Genomic DNA, 19010 nt, shown 5'->3' on the forward strand with positions numbered 1-19010 from the left:
GCAATGAGGGACAAACCCAACACACTTTGTTCTCTGTCTCCTCACCGGTTCTGTTAATCCTAATCCAGGCGTTGCAGTGAATCTGGTAGAACAGAACCTCATTACTGTACTCCTGTTGCTCCGTGCGGCCACCCACCACGATCATGGTGTCTTTTAGCACCGCAGTAACGTGGAAAAAGTGAGACAGAGGCTAATATGAGAAAACAGAAAGACAGTTAGGGCTGTGACGTCAGGATATACGCGGTGTTCTGGAAGAGTATAGGTTGGGTTCTGAAAAGAAAACCAAAAGGCTAAATGTAAATAGGTTAGGAGAACTTGCAATACCTTTCTTCCCTGTGAGGGGGCGAGCAAGCTCCAAGTCAAATTAGGATAATATAAGCTGTACAGCTCAGGAGACGGCGTCACAGACTCCACGTGGAATCGGTGCCCACCAAACACATAGAACGCATCGGTGGCCTCATGGTACACAGTAGAATGGCCGTACAGACCTAGGACAGACGGACAGACTTAGAACACGTCAGGAATGACTTGTGCTAAAATTAACGGACAAGCAGTGATCAAGCGACAAGGACAAATGGATGCTACTAAAGGTATTGTCAGACATTCTCTGGATCAGCACAAATACAACTTAGAAAAAGGATGAACTATGGAGAAAGACACTTTGGGGTTGATTCTTAGTTGGGGACAAGCAAAAAAAACAACAACAAAAAAAACAAGTAACTTTGTATCTGGAACAAACCATGCTGCACTACAAAGGGTGCAAGTACATTTATTGTATGCAGAGTAAATACAGACTGCTTCTGCATGTAACCCACACATATTGGGCAGCTTTATTCTTACACTGCAGTTTAGTTTGGAATTAAGACACGTCCCTCCCACATCTAACCCTCTCTGCACATGTTACATTTTCCCCTCCTGCAGTGCACCACGGCTTTACCAAGGTGCACAGATACTTTATTTTTTTTCTGCTTCAAACTCAGAATAAGTCTGCTGTCAGCAGATGGGGGGAGGGGGGAGAGAGGGGGCGCGATATCTTGCCTGCACATAACAAACTAGTGATACAATTCCCTGCAGCTCCTCCTGTGTACTGTGGACTGTGCTATGTAAGTACATGTGACCTGCGAGAGCCAATCAAAAGCACGCAATGTAATATGTTAGCTAGCTCTACTTGATTCTTTTTGCCCCATAAAGAGAACATGTTATAGGAAAAGAAATTGCATTACATGGCCTCGCTATAGTGATAAAAACAGCAGGCTATCATTTCCAGAGCAGCAATACACAGAATAAGACACTATTGTTCAATAGAAGTTTCTGATAAAAGCAATACAGGGGGTCATTCTGACCTGTTCGCACGCTGCAATTTTTTCACAGCCGTGCGAATAGGTCTGAACAGCACATGCGGCAATGACGGACCTTACGAAGAAGTCATTCGCAGCGGCGAACGCAAGAAGATTGACAGGCAGAAGGCGGACCCGGGCGGCAACTGACCTTTTTCGAGGAGTGTCCGGAAAAACACAGGCGTGCCCAGCCGTTGATGAGGAGGGTTCCGGACATCAGCTCCAAACCGGATCATCGCAGCGGGTAAGTCCTGAGCTGTGCAAAGACTCCACAAACTTTTTGTTTGTGCAGCTCTCTGCACAAGCGTGTGCAGCCCTGCAAAGCCCTAACCCCCTCCCCTGTAGGCGCCGATTACCTGGTCGCAGCAGTGCAAAAAACAGCCTGCGTGCGACCAGGTCGGAATGACCCCCATAGAGTTTTGCCCTCTAACTCAATGGTTTATCCACTAAGGGGTCTAGTGTGGAGAAGTTGACATTGGCAACCAATCAGCATTGATGTAACATTTATAACTTGCATGCTGTTAAATTATACAGAGCAACTGATTGGTTGCCATGGGCAACTTCTCCACTGGCTTACTTCTCCACTCTTTCCACTGCTTCATGAATAGACCCTAAGTATTCATGTGTTCTATATATGTGTTATGTATGCGCAGAAGTCCAAAAATCACTTTAGCGTCTTACTGAATGAGCGCTACTATGCACTATGTAATTTATGTTCATTTCCAGTGCGTCTATGTTTTTAATGATCCGTTAATTCCTCATGGACAAGTGTTCTTGTTTGCTATGTCACTTACCGATTTATCTACTAACTTTGATTTTTTTGCACCTAAGTGCATGTGGTTTTGAACTGGTGTACCTTTATGTCCCTTACTTGTTTTTTGTTTTGTTTTTTATACCCTTATCATTGTTGTTCTTTTTCGCTCTTAAAATGTTGATGTTAATATGTCAACTCAATAAAAATGAATACCAAAACAAATAAATTAGGTGATATGGGCATATCCGAGCACTGCTTATATTTAGAATAAATATAAGCAGTGCTTTGATACGCCCATATCATCATTTTTCAGATGTTTTTTTTATATGTTGCAACAACTAATTATGTGGAATATGTAATACATTTGTAATTTCTTTTAAACATATCCAGTTCATCAGCACAAATGTATTTGTTTTGGTATTGTTTCGTATTGGGACAAACTACCCCTATTTTATTGGCTGCTTATAGCGAAACTAGCCCATAATCAGCGCCAGACCAATTACCTGGTAATTTATTTTCAATAAAAATTAATTAAAAAAATAAATAAAAAAAATACTTAAGCATCTTTTCCTTTTTGAGATGTCAATTTGAATACAAACTCTATATGTATTTTTTTATTTTCATATACTGTATGTCGGTTTCGTTTTTACTGAAGAGGTAAAAAAATAAATGGTACGCATTAAGACTCACCAGTAGGTGGCGTGCCGGTATGCTGCCCCACTTTCCAGCTCTCTAACTCAATGTTGTACTCTAGAACACGGTTGTTAAACCCATTCTCTGGGGAATATCCACCAATCAGGACTAGCGAGGATCCGCGGCGAGGAGTGAGTGTGTGACCAGCCACAGAGGGCAAAAGAAAATCCTGGGAAGACACGTTGAGTTACAAGGAAGGTAGACTACAAATATTGTATTGTGAACCCAGTAAAAAAAAAAAAAATCATTTGACTGAATCTATGGAAATTGTTCTGTCATATGGTTACAGAGCTAAAAATGTAGTAGTACACATGCCCCCTCCCCCCCCCATACACTCACCGATTCGCTTCTCCATTGCAGAGTAGTGAGGTTTAACACCCAGAAGTCATTGTAGGCTCCATAACTTGTGAGACCACCCAGGATGTACATGGCATTCCGCATGCCATTGTATGCAGCTGCATGGAAGTAGCGAGGACTTGGGCCAGGACCTCCTCCCTCTGTGCCAGCCAACATCTGTGTCCAGCGCCGTTCAGAGATGGAGTACCTATTTTTGAGATGAAGAATGGGATTGAGAATGTAAATATTGTTACTGGGCACCTGACAATTATGGATATGAAGCAAAAGTAAGGAACAAGCAAACGTTATTAAAAAATTTGAGATTGGCGAAAAGATCAGGACTAAATTTTAAGTATTACCTATAAACGCTCCCAAGTACTCCATCTCTTAATGATAGCCCCCCAAACATCCACAGAGTGTTATCTGGACCTTCCACCATGGTGTGACCCAGTCGATGCAGGAAGCGACTAGCTGTGTCCTGGAGAGAGAAGCGATGATCAGTAACTGTGTAGAGTAGACCTTCTGGAACTCACTGTTCTTGGGTTAATATGCTCTGGATGACTTACTGCTGTGAGCTGAGGATCCATCAGACTTTCCCACACAATCTTCCCAGAGTCCAAATGAACGGAGCAGTCATCGCCGGCATAACCAGGAGAACAAAAGCACAATCCAAGGGTCTATACAGAGAGGGAATATTCAACATAAATATAGTGTACACTGTACACCATCACAGGGGTCAATCCATTTAGGTGCGAGTTTGATTCATGAAACTCGCAGACTTCGCACGAATGTGCGCATCCGAGAAATGCAAGAACCAATTAGAAATGCCTATTTGTAGTACTCACAGCAGGGGAGGGTTTCGGGGTGCGAATTTTCTAGAAAATGCGATCATGCATGAAAAAATGGGGAGACCTTACTGGACCCCAAAAAGTTACAACTTTGTTAGCAGAATCATATAGACGGCTGTTAGTGGGCATAAGGAAAGTACTAGATGCTTTTAACAAATAGAGGACTTGTGCATTTTTTAAAAAAAGAATTAAAAAAAAAAAAAAGATTATGAATTTCAGTTAACTACAAAGGAATTCAAAAATGGCAAAAAAAGTTGGAAAAAAAAAAGGTGCTTTTGAGTAATTTGAGCCCAATTTAAATTAGAATAAAAACAAAATAAAAAAAATGATCAAAGGCAATTATTTTTTGTTGAAATAAATACTTTAATTACATTTGTGCTGCATAATCTAACGGGGGGGAAAAAAAAGTGGATTTTGGGGTCATTTCAGGCCATTTATTTTATTTAACCCCAAAATAACATGTACCGTATTTTTCGGACCATAAGACGCACCTTTTCTCCCCAAAAATGTGGGGGGGAAAGTATGTGCGTCTTATGGAGTGAATAAGACGTTTGCGGGTAGTGGCGGCCGGCGGGTAGCGGCGGGTCCTGGATACTGCTGCGGCCACATCTCAGCAGCAGAGCCGGCGTCATGTAAACTCACCCGCTCACCCCCACCTCCTCAGGAGACGCTGGGAACCACTGGTACTGTCGGGTAGCGGCGGCCGGCGGGTAGCGGCGGGTCCTGGATGCTGCTGCTGCTGCGCCGTCATCAGCAGAGCGGCCACATCTCAGCAGCAGAGCAGGTGTCATGTGACTCCCCCGCTCCCCCCCACCTCCTCAGGAGACGCAGGGAACCACTGGTACTGTCAGTGTGTGTGTGTGTGTGTGTGTGTGTATGCTGGCTCTGATGTGTGTGTGTGTGTCTGTGTATGCTGGCTCTGACAGAAGGCTGCACTGTATTCTTGAGTCTGAGAAATCACAGAAATATCTCTTAGAGGTCAGAATATTTTTTTTCCAGTTTTCCTACTCTAAAAACTAGGTGCGTCTTATGGTCAGGCGCGTCTTATGGTCCGAAAAATACGGTAATTATTGTCCAAATTAAGCGAATTAAAAAATTCCCAACACCTAGTTAGTCATTAGGATTGACCCCATACTTGGAGATCAAGTAACATAAGTCACACCAGACTAGAGATGGTGACATGATTTAAGGGGATGAGTGGGTCCCTCAACTTCCACCTGAAGGACCACAGACTAGAGCTATTGAGAAGTAGGAGAATGAGTGGGTTCCTCACCTGGTTGCAGACTCCTTTCCCATCCCCAGCAGAGCAGTTTCCAGGGCACACATTGCGCAGACAATATGGACCACTCAGGGGGCTCCTACAGACGCAGGTCTGACCTCTGCACACCTTGTTGAGTCCACAGGGTGGGTAACATTCATGCACAGTATAAGTGGCATTAAAGCCGGACGGCTCAGTATTGTTTGCTTCATAATATACCACGAGGACACCTAATAATAATATGGTTACAGCTATGTAAGACTATTTTCTATATAACCTTAGTGCATATTCTTATCTTTTACATAAACACACTTCATACATACAGAACAATTTACGAACAATGGTATAAAACTCACAAATTGCACATTATAAAAGGAGAAATTATGCATCTCACTCCGCAAGTAAAGAAACAATAGTCCTTAAGTAGAGCGACATCAGTCCGCTGGCAGACAGACAGACATCAGTCCGCTGGCAGACAGACAGACATCAGTCCGCTGGCAGACAGACAGACATCAGTCCGCTGGCAGACAGACATCAGTCCGCAGGCAGACAGACAGACAGACATCAGTCCGCAGGCAGACAGACAGACAGACATCAGTCCGCAGGCAGACAGACAGACATCAGTCCGCAGGCAGACATCAGTCCGCAGGCAGGCAGACAGACAGACATCAGTCCGCAGGCAGACAGACAGACATCAGTCCGCAGGCAGGCAGGCAGACATCAGTCCGCAGGCAGACAGACAGGCAGACATCAGTCCGCAGGCAGACAGACAGGCAGACATCAGTCCGCAGGCAGGCAGGCAGACATCAGTCCGCAGGCAGGCAGGCAGACATCAGTCCGCAGGCAGGCAGGCAGACATCAGTCCGCAGGCAGGCAGGCAGACATCAGTCCGCAGGCAGGCAGGCAGACATCAGTCCGCAGGCAGGCAGGCAGACATCAGTCCGCAGGCAGGCAGACATCAGTCCGCAGGCAGGCAGACATCAGTCCGCAGGCAGGCAGACATCAGTCCGCAGGCAGGCAGACATCAGTCCGCAGGCAGGCAGACAGGCAGACATCAGTCCGCAGGCAGGCAGACATCAGTCCGCAGGCAGGCAGACATCAGTCCGCAGGCAGGTAGACATCAGTCCGCAGGCAGGTAGGCATCAGTCCGCAGGCAGGTAGGCATCAGTCCGCAGGCAGACAGACAGGCATCAGTCCGCAGGCAGACAGACAGGCATCAGTCCGCAGGCAGACAGACAGGCATCAGTCCGCAGGCAGACAGACAGGCATCAGTCCGCAGGCAGACAGACAGGCATCAGTCCGCAGGCAGACAGACAGGCATCAGTCCGCAGGCAGACAGACAGACATCAGTCCGCAGGCAGACAGACAGACATCAGTCCGCAGGCAGACAGACATCAGTCCGCAGGCAGACAGACATCAGTCCGCAGGCAGACAGACATCAGTCCGCAGGCAGACAGACATCAGTCCGTAGGCAGACAGACATCAGTCCGTAGGCAGACAGACATCAGTCCGTAGGCAGACAGACATCAGTCCGTAGGCAGACAGACATCAGTCCGTAGGCAGACAGACATCAGTCCGTAGGCAGACAGACATCAGTCCGTAGGCAGACAGACATCAGTCCGTAGGCAGACAGACATCAGTCCGCAGGCAGACAGACATCAGTCCGCAGGCAGACATCAGTCCGTAGGCAGACATCAGTCCGTAGGCAGACAGACATCAGTCCGTAAGTAGAGAAATAACAGTACATAAACAAGGAAACACAATAAATAAGAACATACATCTAAGCAATAGCAAACATAACACTGCTCTCCTGTTACTGGACCGTGCTAGATAATTAAATAAAAAGCATTATTACCTGTTGTTGCCTCCACAGTAAGCGGCGTTTCGCCTTGCCCCCGCCCACAAAATGCCCCCAAAAGGCTGCGATCTGACTGCAAGAGCCCTGTGTCTAGGAAAGCCGGAATCCCATCAAAGACATAAACGTAGCTGTGCTGTAATGGAAAATAAAGTAGAGTGAGGTGAAACTATGAAGTAGTAAAGAAAAGATCAATCAGCCTACAGTCAGAGGAAGACGGGACCCACCGTGCAGGGTATACTGAAGTCAGGCTGCAGAGTGAGACTGAGCCGCGGGCAGCTATCCTCAGGGTGACAGGGATCAGTGTGGGAAGACACGCTCAGCACCCACAGACAGTACGAGCCTCCAGGGGAGCCGAGCGCAGAGGAAGAGAGGCGGGAAAGCAGCTGACGACCCTGACACTCCAGGTAACAAGTCCCCCCGTTCCTGGGCAGAAAATGATCGTTAGAAGATGTTCCCAGATAAGGCCGAGCATAATTCTGTTCTATAAAGTCTAACTGGCTCAGATCAGCGCCTGTATGCAGAATGACTTAATGTACCTGGGATCTCCGTAATATCCGGGTGCACATTTCTCACAGTGTTCTCCTTGCGTGTTGTCTGTGCAGTAACACACCCCCGTCTCACGATCACAGTAGCCCAGCTCAGCAGTCCCATGCTTGTTACAGGCGCATTCCTGGCACCCCGGCTTCTGGGTGGCACTTCCGAAGCTTCCAGCTTGGCACTCTTGGCAATGCGCTCCTTGTGTCCAATCTGCAGAAGGGAAGAAAAAAAAAAATTACTGAGGCACAGAAACAAGTAACCTGTAGGATTGTATTACACCCTGACAATAGTCCCCCCACCCAACTGTACCTGCTGTCGCCCTTACCCTGACAGGCATCACAGATCCCCGGCCCGTGGGTGCAGGAGCTATGGAAGTGACACCCGCAGTCCACGCTACACTCCACTCCACTCTCAGTCACCGTTGTGTGGTTGGACGTCCACCCGAGGTCACACAGACAAGAGTAGAAAGGCGGCCCGCTACAAGTGCCATGGGAGCACTCATTATAGCATCTAAATATAAACATCAAATAAACAAAATGGACTTTGTAGAACGCGTAATAACAGCAGCAACAGACATTATTTGTTGCTATGTGCTGCCTGGCAATACTGGACCTCCACTCTATTCACAGTGTGAGGATGAGGAGCAAAATGAGACTACTTTAGGAGCTCACGTTTGGTTGCAGTGGGTGACGCCATCCCCTGTATATCCACGGTTACAGTGACACTCATAAGAGTCCGGTGTGTTCCTACAGGTGGCGTGTTTGTGACAGGTGGCCATTCCCAGACGGCACTCATCAACATCTGGACAAAAGGCATAGGACCACTGAGCAGGCTCAACTGCAAGCCCTGATACGGAGAGTGCGCCGGAGCAGTTGGAGACGCCTCGGACACCAGAGTAATCACCTGAGAAGCATCTGGAGGAAAGGGGGAAAGCACATAACATGTATAGCTATCTGACAGAGGTAGACCTGCAAATATAGGCCAGCACCCAATAGCATCATACGTATAGATAAGGGATAGATATCCACCCTGTGAGCCTATCTCCATCTCCCAAATTCTCAGCAACCAAGACTTTAATACACAGATTGTAAAAAGTTTTCTTTAGGAACTGGAGAACTGGAGGGATGAAGATGTAGGCAACCTACAGCAATCCTAGGAATTGTGAGAAGATACATCAGGACAATAACCCGAGGATTACAGCAAGTCAGGTTTTGTTCCTCACTACATATACATAAAGAAAAGAACTATGAACTAACTCACCTTCCCACTGTGGGATTATCAATGTTCCCGCACCAGCCGCATTCAAAATTCTGCAAACACTCACGACACGTGTTAAACCTGGAGCAATCCATGCACTGAGGGACAGAGTGGACACTGGAGAACAGAGGAGAGATTAAGGCTCAGGTGCAGATATACCAAACGGCATATTTGACCTCAAAATATAAAGCAGCATTAATAATAAGAGCTTTGCACTTCATTTTACTGCAGCTTTTAATTTTGAGGTCAATCCTTTTTTATAAATACACCCACCAGTGTATAGAATACATAATATAGCCTATGAGTCACCAATGTATATAATACATAATATAGCCTATGAATCTTCAGTGTAAATACACCCACCAGTGTATATAATACATGATATAGCCTATGACTCATTAGTGTATAGAATACATAATATAGCCTATGAATCTTCAGTGTAAATATACCCACCAGTGTATAGAATACATAATATAGCCTATGAGTCATCAGTGTATACAATACATAATATAGCCTAAGAATCTTCAGTGTAAATACACCCAACAGTGTATATAATACATAATATAGCCTATGAATCTTCAGTGTAAATATACCCACCAGTGTATATAATTCATAATATAAAGTATGAGTCAGCAGTGTAAATATACCCACCAGTGTATAGAATACACAATATAGCCTATGAGTCATCAGTGTATACAATACATAATATAGCCTATGAATCTTCAGTGTAAATATACCCACCAGTGTATATAATTCATAATATAGCCTATGAGTCAGCAGTGTAAATACATCCACCAGTGTATATAATACATAATATAAAGTATGAGTCAGCAGTGTAAATATACCCACCAGTGTATAGAATATATAATATAGCCTATATGTCATCAGTGTATATAATACATAATATAACCTATGAATCATCAGTGTAAATATACCCAACAGTGTATATAATACATAATATAGCCTAGTACTCATCAGTGTAAATATACCCAGTGTATATAATACATAATATAGTCTATGAATCATCAGTGTAAATATACCCACCAGTGTATATAATACATAATCTAGCCTATGAGTCATCAGTTTAAATATACCCAACAGTGTATATAATATAGACCAGGCATGTCAAACTCGTGTCCCTCCAGCTGTTGTGAAACTACAAGTCCCAGCATTTTTTGCCAGCATACCTTCCACTGATCAGCTGGTAAAGCATGCTGGGATTTGTAGTTTCACAACAGCTGGATGACCATGAGTTTGACATGCATGATATAGACTATGAGTCAGTGTAAATATACCCACCAGTATATAGAATACATAATATAGCCTATAACTCATCAGTGTAAATATACCCACCAGTGTATAGAATACATAATATAGCCTATGAATCAGTGTAAATATACCCACCAGTGTATATAATACATAATCTAGCCTATGAGTCATCAGTGTCTATAAACCCTCAGTGTATATAATATAGACCATGAGTCAGTGTAAATATACCCACCAGTGTATAGAATATAGCCTACGAATCATCAGTGTAAATATACCCACCAGTGTAGAGAATACATAATATAGCCTATGAGTCATCAGTGTAAATATACCCACCAGTGTATAGAATACATAATATAGCCTATGGATCTCCAGTGTAAATATACCCACCAGTGTATATAATACATAATATAGCCTATGAATCTTCAGTGTCTATAAACCCTCAGGGTATACAATGCATAATATAGTTTAGGAGTTATCAGTGTACACTCGTGTGTAGTCTATGGGGGAATTCAAAAGCTTTGTGCGGCTAAAACCGGAGCTGATCGGCACCTTAACCGGCAATGGGTGTCTGATCGGAGCAACATTTAAATAGCTCAGACAGATGCCCATTGCTAAAGATGCCCAAGCAGGGGGCATTGGCACAACTGAATTTCCCCATATGAGTCAAGACTCATTTCTAACTTTATGGGTTTATATTTAAAGTTATTCAATAAAGGGAGCCTATTTCTATAGTCTAGTAACTGCAGAAATTAAGTCAGCAATTGATTCATGTACTATAGACATTCCTACTAGTAACTATTCTGAAAACTGGACTGGAGTTAACACATTGTAATATACTGATAAGAAGCCCTGACAATAGCCGTATAGTAAAAGAGAGCTCATACAATAGCACGGTACCCACCTGTCATACCAGTCCCTACAGTCACCATAAGGATACTTAGCGAGGTAAGCAGCAAAATAGAAGCAGCTCTTTGTGGACTGGCACCAGGCACAGTGACTGGAGTTGGAGAGGCACTCTGAGCACGTTCTGCGCCTGGAGAAAGTACACACGGATCAGACACAAGCTGCTACATAGCACCCGTTGTAACAAGGCAAAACTACATGGCGTACGCAGCCCACTCGTTCAATAAAGAAGGGGACGGATGAGGAGAAAGAGATGGAAAATTTACACGTATACCCCAGATACAACATGGAGGTGGTGAAGACCCAGCAGCCTGTATATGGAAACAACAACATTAAGAGCTGGGAAAGACATTTAAAGATAGAAAAAAAAGCACCAGATACATTATATCGCTGTAATCACATATACAGTACATGGGGGGGTTAGCAGAAGGGGGATGGAGGGCACGATAAGAATACTGCACTAGAAAGGTGGAAGAATGTTTTACTACTCACTCCTAACTTCCTGTGTGAAACTAGAGAAGACACGGCGGAGAGCCATGCAGTGCCATTGATGTCGGTTATATAATAGCTGGCCTCTGTAGAACATGCAGTCATTAAGGGGACATCTAGATCTGTTTGCGTAATCATCACAGAATCATTTAGAAATTGAATTCATCAGTCTTAGCAGGATCAGTACGAAATCCCGCCGGACGGGATCCTGGCGGTCAGAATGCCAACACCGGAATCCCGACCGGCACAATCTTGACAGGGGGTCGAGCGCAACACAGCCCCTTGCGGGCTCGCTACGCTCGGCACACTCATTTGTTCTCCCTCTATGGGTGTCGTGGACACCCACAGAGGGAGAATATGTCAGGATTGTGCCGGTCGGAATTCCGGTGTCGGATCTTGACCGCATCCCGTCTTAGCGGCCCTTTAACATGCCAAGTACTTCTCTAGTTACCTCTTACACCATGTAATAAAGAGCGCATGGAGTAATGGGATAGACGGCATTCAGGTAACACTCACTGATTGCAGGCACGGGGACAGTCGCCTGGAGTCCGTATAGAACCGCTCACTCGTCCTCTGCGGCTGCACAGAGAGTCCCCCTTCTTACTGCTGTGTATCTGCCACTCACAGTACTGGTCCTAAGAGCACACAGAGTAGATTGTCAGAGCCCCCCTCATCAGCGCATCTATCACCTTAACCCAAGGCGCTACTCTCAGCCAGCACTCACCCTACTGCAGGCTTCACAGTCACGGTATTCCTCGCACAGCTGGCAATTGCTCGGCGACAGAATTAGGGGCGTGTCCTGACAGTATTTTGCCCACTCGCTTCCCAGTCTGTGGTAACATGCCCGGGTCTTGGCACACCAGCCGCAACTCTGATCTGCCAAGCAGGCCAAGCAGGAGTGGTAGAAGCAATCATCGGAACGATGGGGCTCCAAAAACAGGAAAGAAATCTCCTACACAGTGGGAAAGGATGAGAGGAGAAGGATAAAATAACTCCATATGACTCGGTTCAGGCTGGAGGAAGCGAACACTTAAAAAGAAAATTTAGAGTAATACAAAAAAAAAAAACAACAACTATTAATTATTATTAAATATTCAGTAAAACTGGACTCTAGTGTTGGAGGACTCCTAGGAAGAAGACAACAGCAGTAATAGAGTGTGCGTGTGTGTGCGTGTGTGTGTGTGTGTGTGGGGGGGGGGGGGTCACATTATGGGAAACCAGGAGCAGCAAGACTTACACTTCCACCGTGGACGCCCGTGCGGTCCCACGTCAGGCTGAGCTCGCTCATGTGCCCATTGCCCGTATTATTGAGATAACCCTCAATCTGTACTGCATAACGGCTCCCCCGCTCTGCGCTCGGGAACAACCGCTCGCCACTGTTCCGCTGCAGTGCTCGCCGCTCCTTATCCTGGTGCACAGACCAGCGGCCAACCTCCTCCTGATATACACACAGGGACAAGAGAGTGAGACACAGAGATGGTTACATGAGCGGATCTCACAAGTTCACTGCATGTTTGAAATGACAGGATAAAAAGAAGCAAGAAATTAAGTAGGGAGGGCCGAGTCGCACCCCAGGGAGGGACAACGAGACATGATACATGCTGTAGGAACTATGTAGGGAGATGAGGTTACATACCCCAGGGATTATGTGGGGAGGTGAAGGTACATGTCATAGTGACTATGAAGGGAGATTAGGGTACATTCTGTAAGAACTATTTAGGGAGATGGAGAATACCTGCTGTAAGGACTGTGTAGGGAAAGGCGAGCATATGCCGTAGGAACTATATAAGGATACAGGCTGTAGGGACTATGCGTTATGAGTTTATGCATGCATTTTATATGGAGTATAGCTCTTACCAGGTTGTATGTGCTGCCAGGGTATCGTCCAAGACGAGCCACAACATAGAAGCGCTGGATGCGAGCCCAGATAGAGACGCGATCAGGAGAGGGGCCTGGGCTCAGCATGGGGTATATGAACCCTTTATATACCAGTGACACGTCCATCTCCGTGCTGGGACTGAGTGTGATCGTTGTGCTACGCACAATGGACACCTGCAGACACAGAATATGCTTTATACAGAGGAAAACATGAAGCCACAAGACCTGCTATAATGAGCTGAGCCCACCCGTCACTACTTCCCTGCACCGCTGATTAATGCGAATGTTCTGGGTTTCTTGTATTACTGAAAACTGAACTGATAAAGAAAAAAGGGACGCAGCAAAATGTGTAGCGTAATTCTTAATTTTCCTCTAATGTTCTGCCATTGCCACCAAATCATACAACAGATTGGTTTTAGATGAGAACACAAATTTTGAGGTCAAACCCACTGATAATCTGCAGCTGCTTAGTAAATCTGGGATGTAGTTATGATCCCGGCGGATCACTACACAACCCTCCAAAACGAGCAATTCTCAGTATAACTTCTAACTTTTCAGATGGGCACTTACACTCTTATTAATACCATATGTATGTTGTATTATTTAACACGTGGTTCAGCCCGAGTCATCCTAGAGCACCGGAAATTACAGTTGATAAGTTTTATTTATTAACTGAGAATAACTACTGAATTAAAATCAAAATAAGGGGCCTGATTCATGTTTGTATGGAATTACACAGCAGCAAGGAAGCGGCTGCGCAATTCAATCTAATAAAAATCTGAATGCGGCAGGAGGTGTCTGTAGGAGATGGACGCCTCCGATTAGAATTAGCGAGGATATATGAGTGCTGGGCCTGAAGACGCAGCCTCAGATCACCACCGGTCGCGATCCGTGATGGTTTCAGGCTCCAGCCAGCCTGCAAAAGCTGAAGCTTACTCAGGCTGACCGTAGGATCTAGACACAGGGGTACAGGGAGTCTGCATCCAACGCACACCTTCAAAACACGGGGTCACGCTCTGTTTTAAAAAACGGTGCCGGTGTGCAAACCATCGGCTTGGCGTACAAATATAAGTCAGGTCCCATATCAAGAGGAAAAAAAAAAAAAAAAAAAAAGATATGCTCTCCATAGTGTAAATGTGACATTCTTGCTTTAATATAAAATCCTGATCTATCATCCAAACATTTTGGAACAGAGCAAGAAACTCAGAGCGCACATAATGGGAAAGACGTGTACTAAGCCTTGGAGAAAGATAAAGTGGGGAAGTTGTGCAAAGTCACCAATCAGCTACTAACTTATCTAGCAGTCTAGGAAATGACAGAAGCTGATTGGCAACTGATCAACTTTAGCCCTCTCCAAGGCTTGATACATCGCACCGCTTTAGCCTTCAACCATTTGCCTAGCACGGCCGCATGAGATGAGGCCATGCTAGGATATCTCTGACATTGTCAGATCTGATGTGACTGGAGACGGCAACTGCTGTAAGTCAATCTTCCAGCAGCTGCCAGGCTCAATCCACCTGGCCGCCCCTCCCCCAAAACCCGAGGACTCCGGATCCACAGCTGCAGGAACAGTTTTCCTGCAGCAGAAGCTCAGGGAGATCAGGGAAGCTGTGGCCTCCCTTCTCTCTCTCGGCTACAGGTGCTGTCAAGGGATCCGGTCTGAAGATCGACACTGTCTAGGTCGACAATGTTTAGGTCGACCACTATAGGTCAACAGTCACTAGGTTGACAGGGTTGGAAGGTCGACAGGGTTTCTAGGTCGACAGGTCAAAAGGTCGACCTAAGTTTTTCACATTTTTTCTTTTTCTGAACTTTTTCATACTTAACGATCCACGTGGACTACGATTGGAACGGTAATCTATGCTGAGCGAAGCAAGCCATGCGAGTGGACATGGTGCACTAATTGGGGTTCCCGGTCACTCTACGAAGAAAACGACACCAAAGAAACCCAAAAAACCTCATGTCGACCTTTTGACCTGTCGACCTTCCAACCCTGTCGACCTAAACGTGGTCAACCTAAACATTGTCGATCTAATGATCCACAACCGCTGTCAGGGGGTGGCTGTGATGCACTACAGCAGACCTGCCTCTTCCCCTCTGAGACCGCATTGATTGATCATCAGCCAGTTAGTGGTTAAGTTTACTTCTGGATGACTGATTGAGAGAAAAGGCCTTTTTCCAGAATTACAATGCACAAAAAAAAATAGAACAGCTTTCTTCTAAATAGCAGCACAGGTGTAAAGCGGATTACCCGGTCAGGCTGAGATTCATTTCGCGGCTGCTGATAGGTGATCAAGTGAAGGCCAGGTAGAAAGTTGTTGGTCCGGCAGCCATCCAGAGAAGTGATAAATGTGTTTTGGGTTCCCCACCAGCCGTGCATCCCTGAAATCTGCCCTACCCGGCAAGTGGAACGCTCTAAGAAAGTACAAGGCCTATCAATAAACATGTCCAAACAGAATAGATGATGACAGACAGATGCAAAAAAAAAAAAAAAAAAAAAAACCTGAAAAAGTAAAAAAGGAAGAGCCACCTGAAATCGGCATGCAGGTTTCATTCTGGACACACCACCCAAAGGAGCGCGGTATGTGAGAGGAGGTCGTCATGTTGGTGCTGAATGTCAGACAGGACTGGCAGTCAGAGAGGAGTCGTGCCAGGCCTAGGCAGCTCTTGTCTGGGCACTGCCAGGAAACAGACATGAATCATGGACAGAGAAAACAGCAATTCACAGGCGTAAGAAGGCTGATTATACATGGATAAGAATAAAGAAGCAAGTGATCATTTTGGAAGACAGCCAGAAGGAGAGTGAAACGCGTTGACCAAGTCACAGCAATAGTCCAAGTTAAAATCATAAAGATAAATTAGAGTCATACAATTTTATTGGGTTGGGGCGTCTGGCAGTTGGATTGGCACCATGTACACTCTGGATCCCTGGAGCAAATCATCTCCTCCGCATACATGGAGCAGAAATCCAGGTGATACTGTAAAGGCAACAAACGCATTTTATCAGTGAATGCTCCATCGCATACTTCTTTTCCTTATTCTCTTTCAGTACTTACATCTTGCACAGGGGGCTGGTAGACCGATACGGGCACTTTGTATGCGAGAAGGTCTCCACGTGGAGTCCCACTATACCCTCCAGCCACTAGTAAAACACCACCTTTTATTACAGCTGCTACTTGGGAATAACGACCACCACCCAATGTCTGAGGCCCTACAAAAAAAAATAAAAAAATATACAACTGAATTGTTTTGCACTTGCAGTTTTCTTGTAGATTGTTGTGAGATATACCACCAGTCTATACCCAGTGTCAGCATGTTCCAGTGTCCCCTAATGGCTGACTGAGAAACAATGAGTATAGTCCCTGCTTCTAGGAGGTGCCACTGGGCATCAGCGCAATGCCCTGCTGTGCACATGTTGGGCAATTACGGTAGTGCTTACATTGCAAGTTTCCCCATCACATCTCTATGAAGTGCGAGGGGAAAAAAAAGAAGGATTTTGGTACTTACCTGGAAAATCCTTTTCTTTGAATCCATAGGGGTCACTGGAGTACTCTTGGGATATGGACGGTGCGATAGCAGGGATAGGCACATTTAAATATTTAAATATGTAACCCTCCTTCCCCTCCATACTCCCAAGATGCCTCAGTGTGTTTTGCTGGGCCGAACAGGAGCGAAAGAGAGGATGAACAATAGAGAATTACATATAACATTAGAACATAACAGACAACTATAAAGTTGACACGACAACAGATAATCACCGTAACATTCCAACAACCCGGTGATAATGTGTTACCATAAGATATACTGAGCCTACCACAAGACAGGTGAAACTGCTCTGGGCAGGCGTCCAGTGACCCCTATGGATTCAAAGAAAAGGATTTACCTGGTAAGTACCAAAAGCCTCTTCTTTTTCATCCATTAGGGGTCACTGGTGTACTCTTGGGACGTACCAAAGTTTCTCCCTTGGGCGGGAGAGCTGGCTGGCACCTGTAACTGTAGATGGCCAAAGCTAGAAGCTGATGACGTAGAATTATGAAATTTGAAAAAGCACAATCGTGTGCATTGATGACCATGTAGCTGCACAGCAAAGCTGCGTTGTGGAAGCTCCACGACCTGCTACTCATGACGTTCCCACAGAACGTGTAGAATGTGCTGGAAAAGATGCAGGCGGTTGTAGACTTGCATGAAAGTAAGCTTGACGAATGGTCATCTTAATCCATCTAGCCAAGGTCTGTTTGGAAGCTGGCAAACCTACCTTGACTGCATAATAGAGAACAAACAATGTATTTGTTTTACGCACTGTTGATCTTCGGGCTACATAAAGTTGAAGCGCATGAACTACATCCAAAGAAGCTGGATTTCCTGAACCTTCGGAGAAACAGGAACTAAGGTTGGTTGATTTATATGAAAAGAGGATACTACCCTTGGTAGAAAAGCAGAGTTCGTCCGAAGTTTCGCTCAGTTATCATGAAACACCAGCTACAGTGGCTTGCGCGACAGACAACGCACCCAATTCTGAAACATGCCTTGCCAAAGCTACGGCTAATAGAAAACTGTTTTCCAAGTTAGAAACTTAACATCCACTTGTTGTAAGGGTTTACAAGTCCCCTGGAGCTGTAGGTGGTATAAGCAGAGGTTGAACTCTAAGGACACCTTGCAGGAACGTATGCACTGTTGGCAAAAGAGCCAAACGGCGCTGAAAGAAAATTGACAAAGCAGAGCCTGCACCTTTAGTGTCGCTAAACGTAGTCCTCCATCTAACCCCATCTGTAAAAATAGCAAAAGACGGGATAACATGAAAGATGATGTCGGAAACTTTCGAGCTTCACACTAACCAATGTAAGCTCACGAAATCCTGTGATAATGAGCTGCTGTAACTGGCTTTGTAGCACCTAACATGGTCGTTATAACAGACTGTGGAATGCCCTCTCGTCTTAAGAGAGTGGTTTCAACAGCCACCCCGTTAAACGCAGCCGCATTAAATCGGAGTAAAGAAATGGACCCTGTTGTAGAAGATCTGGATGTAGTGGAAGCGGACACTGATGGTCTGCGAGTAGACCGCGGAGATCCGAGTACCCAGCTCTCCGAGGCCAATGAGGCGCCACTAGTATGACTAGTCGTGGACTCTCGTTTGATTCGCTTTAGCACCCAAGGAAGCAGCGGAAACGGTGGAAATAGATACACAAGGCTGTACGGCCACGCTATTGTGAGAGCATTCAGTGCCACTGCCTTTGGATCTCTTGTTCTGGACACATACTTGGCTGTCTGATGATTTTGGCGAGATACCATTAGATTCACGTGTAGGTAACCCCACCGCTGGACTAACATCTGGATCACCTCTGGATGTAAAGCCCATTCTCCTGGATGAAAATCCTGACGACTGAGATAATCTGCTTTCCAGTTGTCCACTCCTGGAATGAAGACTGCCGACTATATCACTTGGTGATGCTCAGCCCAATTCAGGAATCAAGCAACATGGCCATGCGACTTCGAGTCCCTTGCTTGTTGATGTATACGACTGCCGTCGCATTGTCTGACTGAACTTGAACAGTTTGAGACTGGAGTATGTGAACTGCCTGTCGCAGAGCGTAGA

The 19010-nt window shown here is 45.5% G+C and overlaps 1 protein-coding gene across 4 annotated transcripts in view; it reads right to left on the bottom strand.

The window, feature by feature from the left end:
- MEGF8 (multiple EGF like domains 8) overlaps positions 1-19010 on the bottom strand; it is a 106906-nt gene that overhangs the window by 16077 nt on the left and 71819 nt on the right. For all 4 annotated transcript variants that reach the window (XM_063942335.1, XM_063942332.1, XM_063942333.1 and 1 more), the window contains exons 11-32: positions 16474-16628; positions 16288-16395; positions 15948-16095; positions 15669-15832; positions 13397-13591; positions 12777-12977; positions 12264-12491; positions 12056-12174; positions 11049-11180; positions 8882-8995; positions 8293-8535; positions 7947-8131; positions 7621-7831; positions 7309-7507; positions 7082-7217; positions 5242-5456; positions 3687-3797; positions 3480-3598; positions 3124-3328; positions 2782-2953; positions 325-488; positions 46-190 (exon numbers count right to left, since the gene is read on the bottom strand). In XM_063942335.1, coding sequence (XP_063798405.1) covers positions 46-190; positions 325-488; positions 2782-2953; positions 3124-3328; positions 3480-3598; positions 3687-3797; positions 5242-5456; positions 7082-7217; positions 7309-7507; positions 7621-7831; positions 7947-8131; positions 8293-8535; positions 8882-8995; positions 11049-11180; positions 12056-12174; positions 12264-12491; positions 12777-12977; positions 13397-13591; positions 15669-15832; positions 15948-16095; positions 16288-16395; positions 16474-16628 — 3669 coding nt within the window. The remainder of the gene's footprint in view (positions 1-45; positions 191-324; positions 489-2781; positions 2954-3123; positions 3329-3479; positions 3599-3686; positions 3798-5241; positions 5457-7081; positions 7218-7308; positions 7508-7620; positions 7832-7946; positions 8132-8292; positions 8536-8881; positions 8996-11048; positions 11181-12055; positions 12175-12263; positions 12492-12776; positions 12978-13396; positions 13592-15668; positions 15833-15947; positions 16096-16287; positions 16396-16473; positions 16629-19010) is intronic.

This window comes from Pseudophryne corroboree, chromosome 10 (assembly GCF_028390025.1).
Source record: "Pseudophryne corroboree isolate aPseCor3 chromosome 10, aPseCor3.hap2, whole genome shotgun sequence".
Classification (NCBI taxonomy): Eukaryota; Metazoa; Chordata; class Amphibia; order Anura; family Myobatrachidae; genus Pseudophryne; species Pseudophryne corroboree.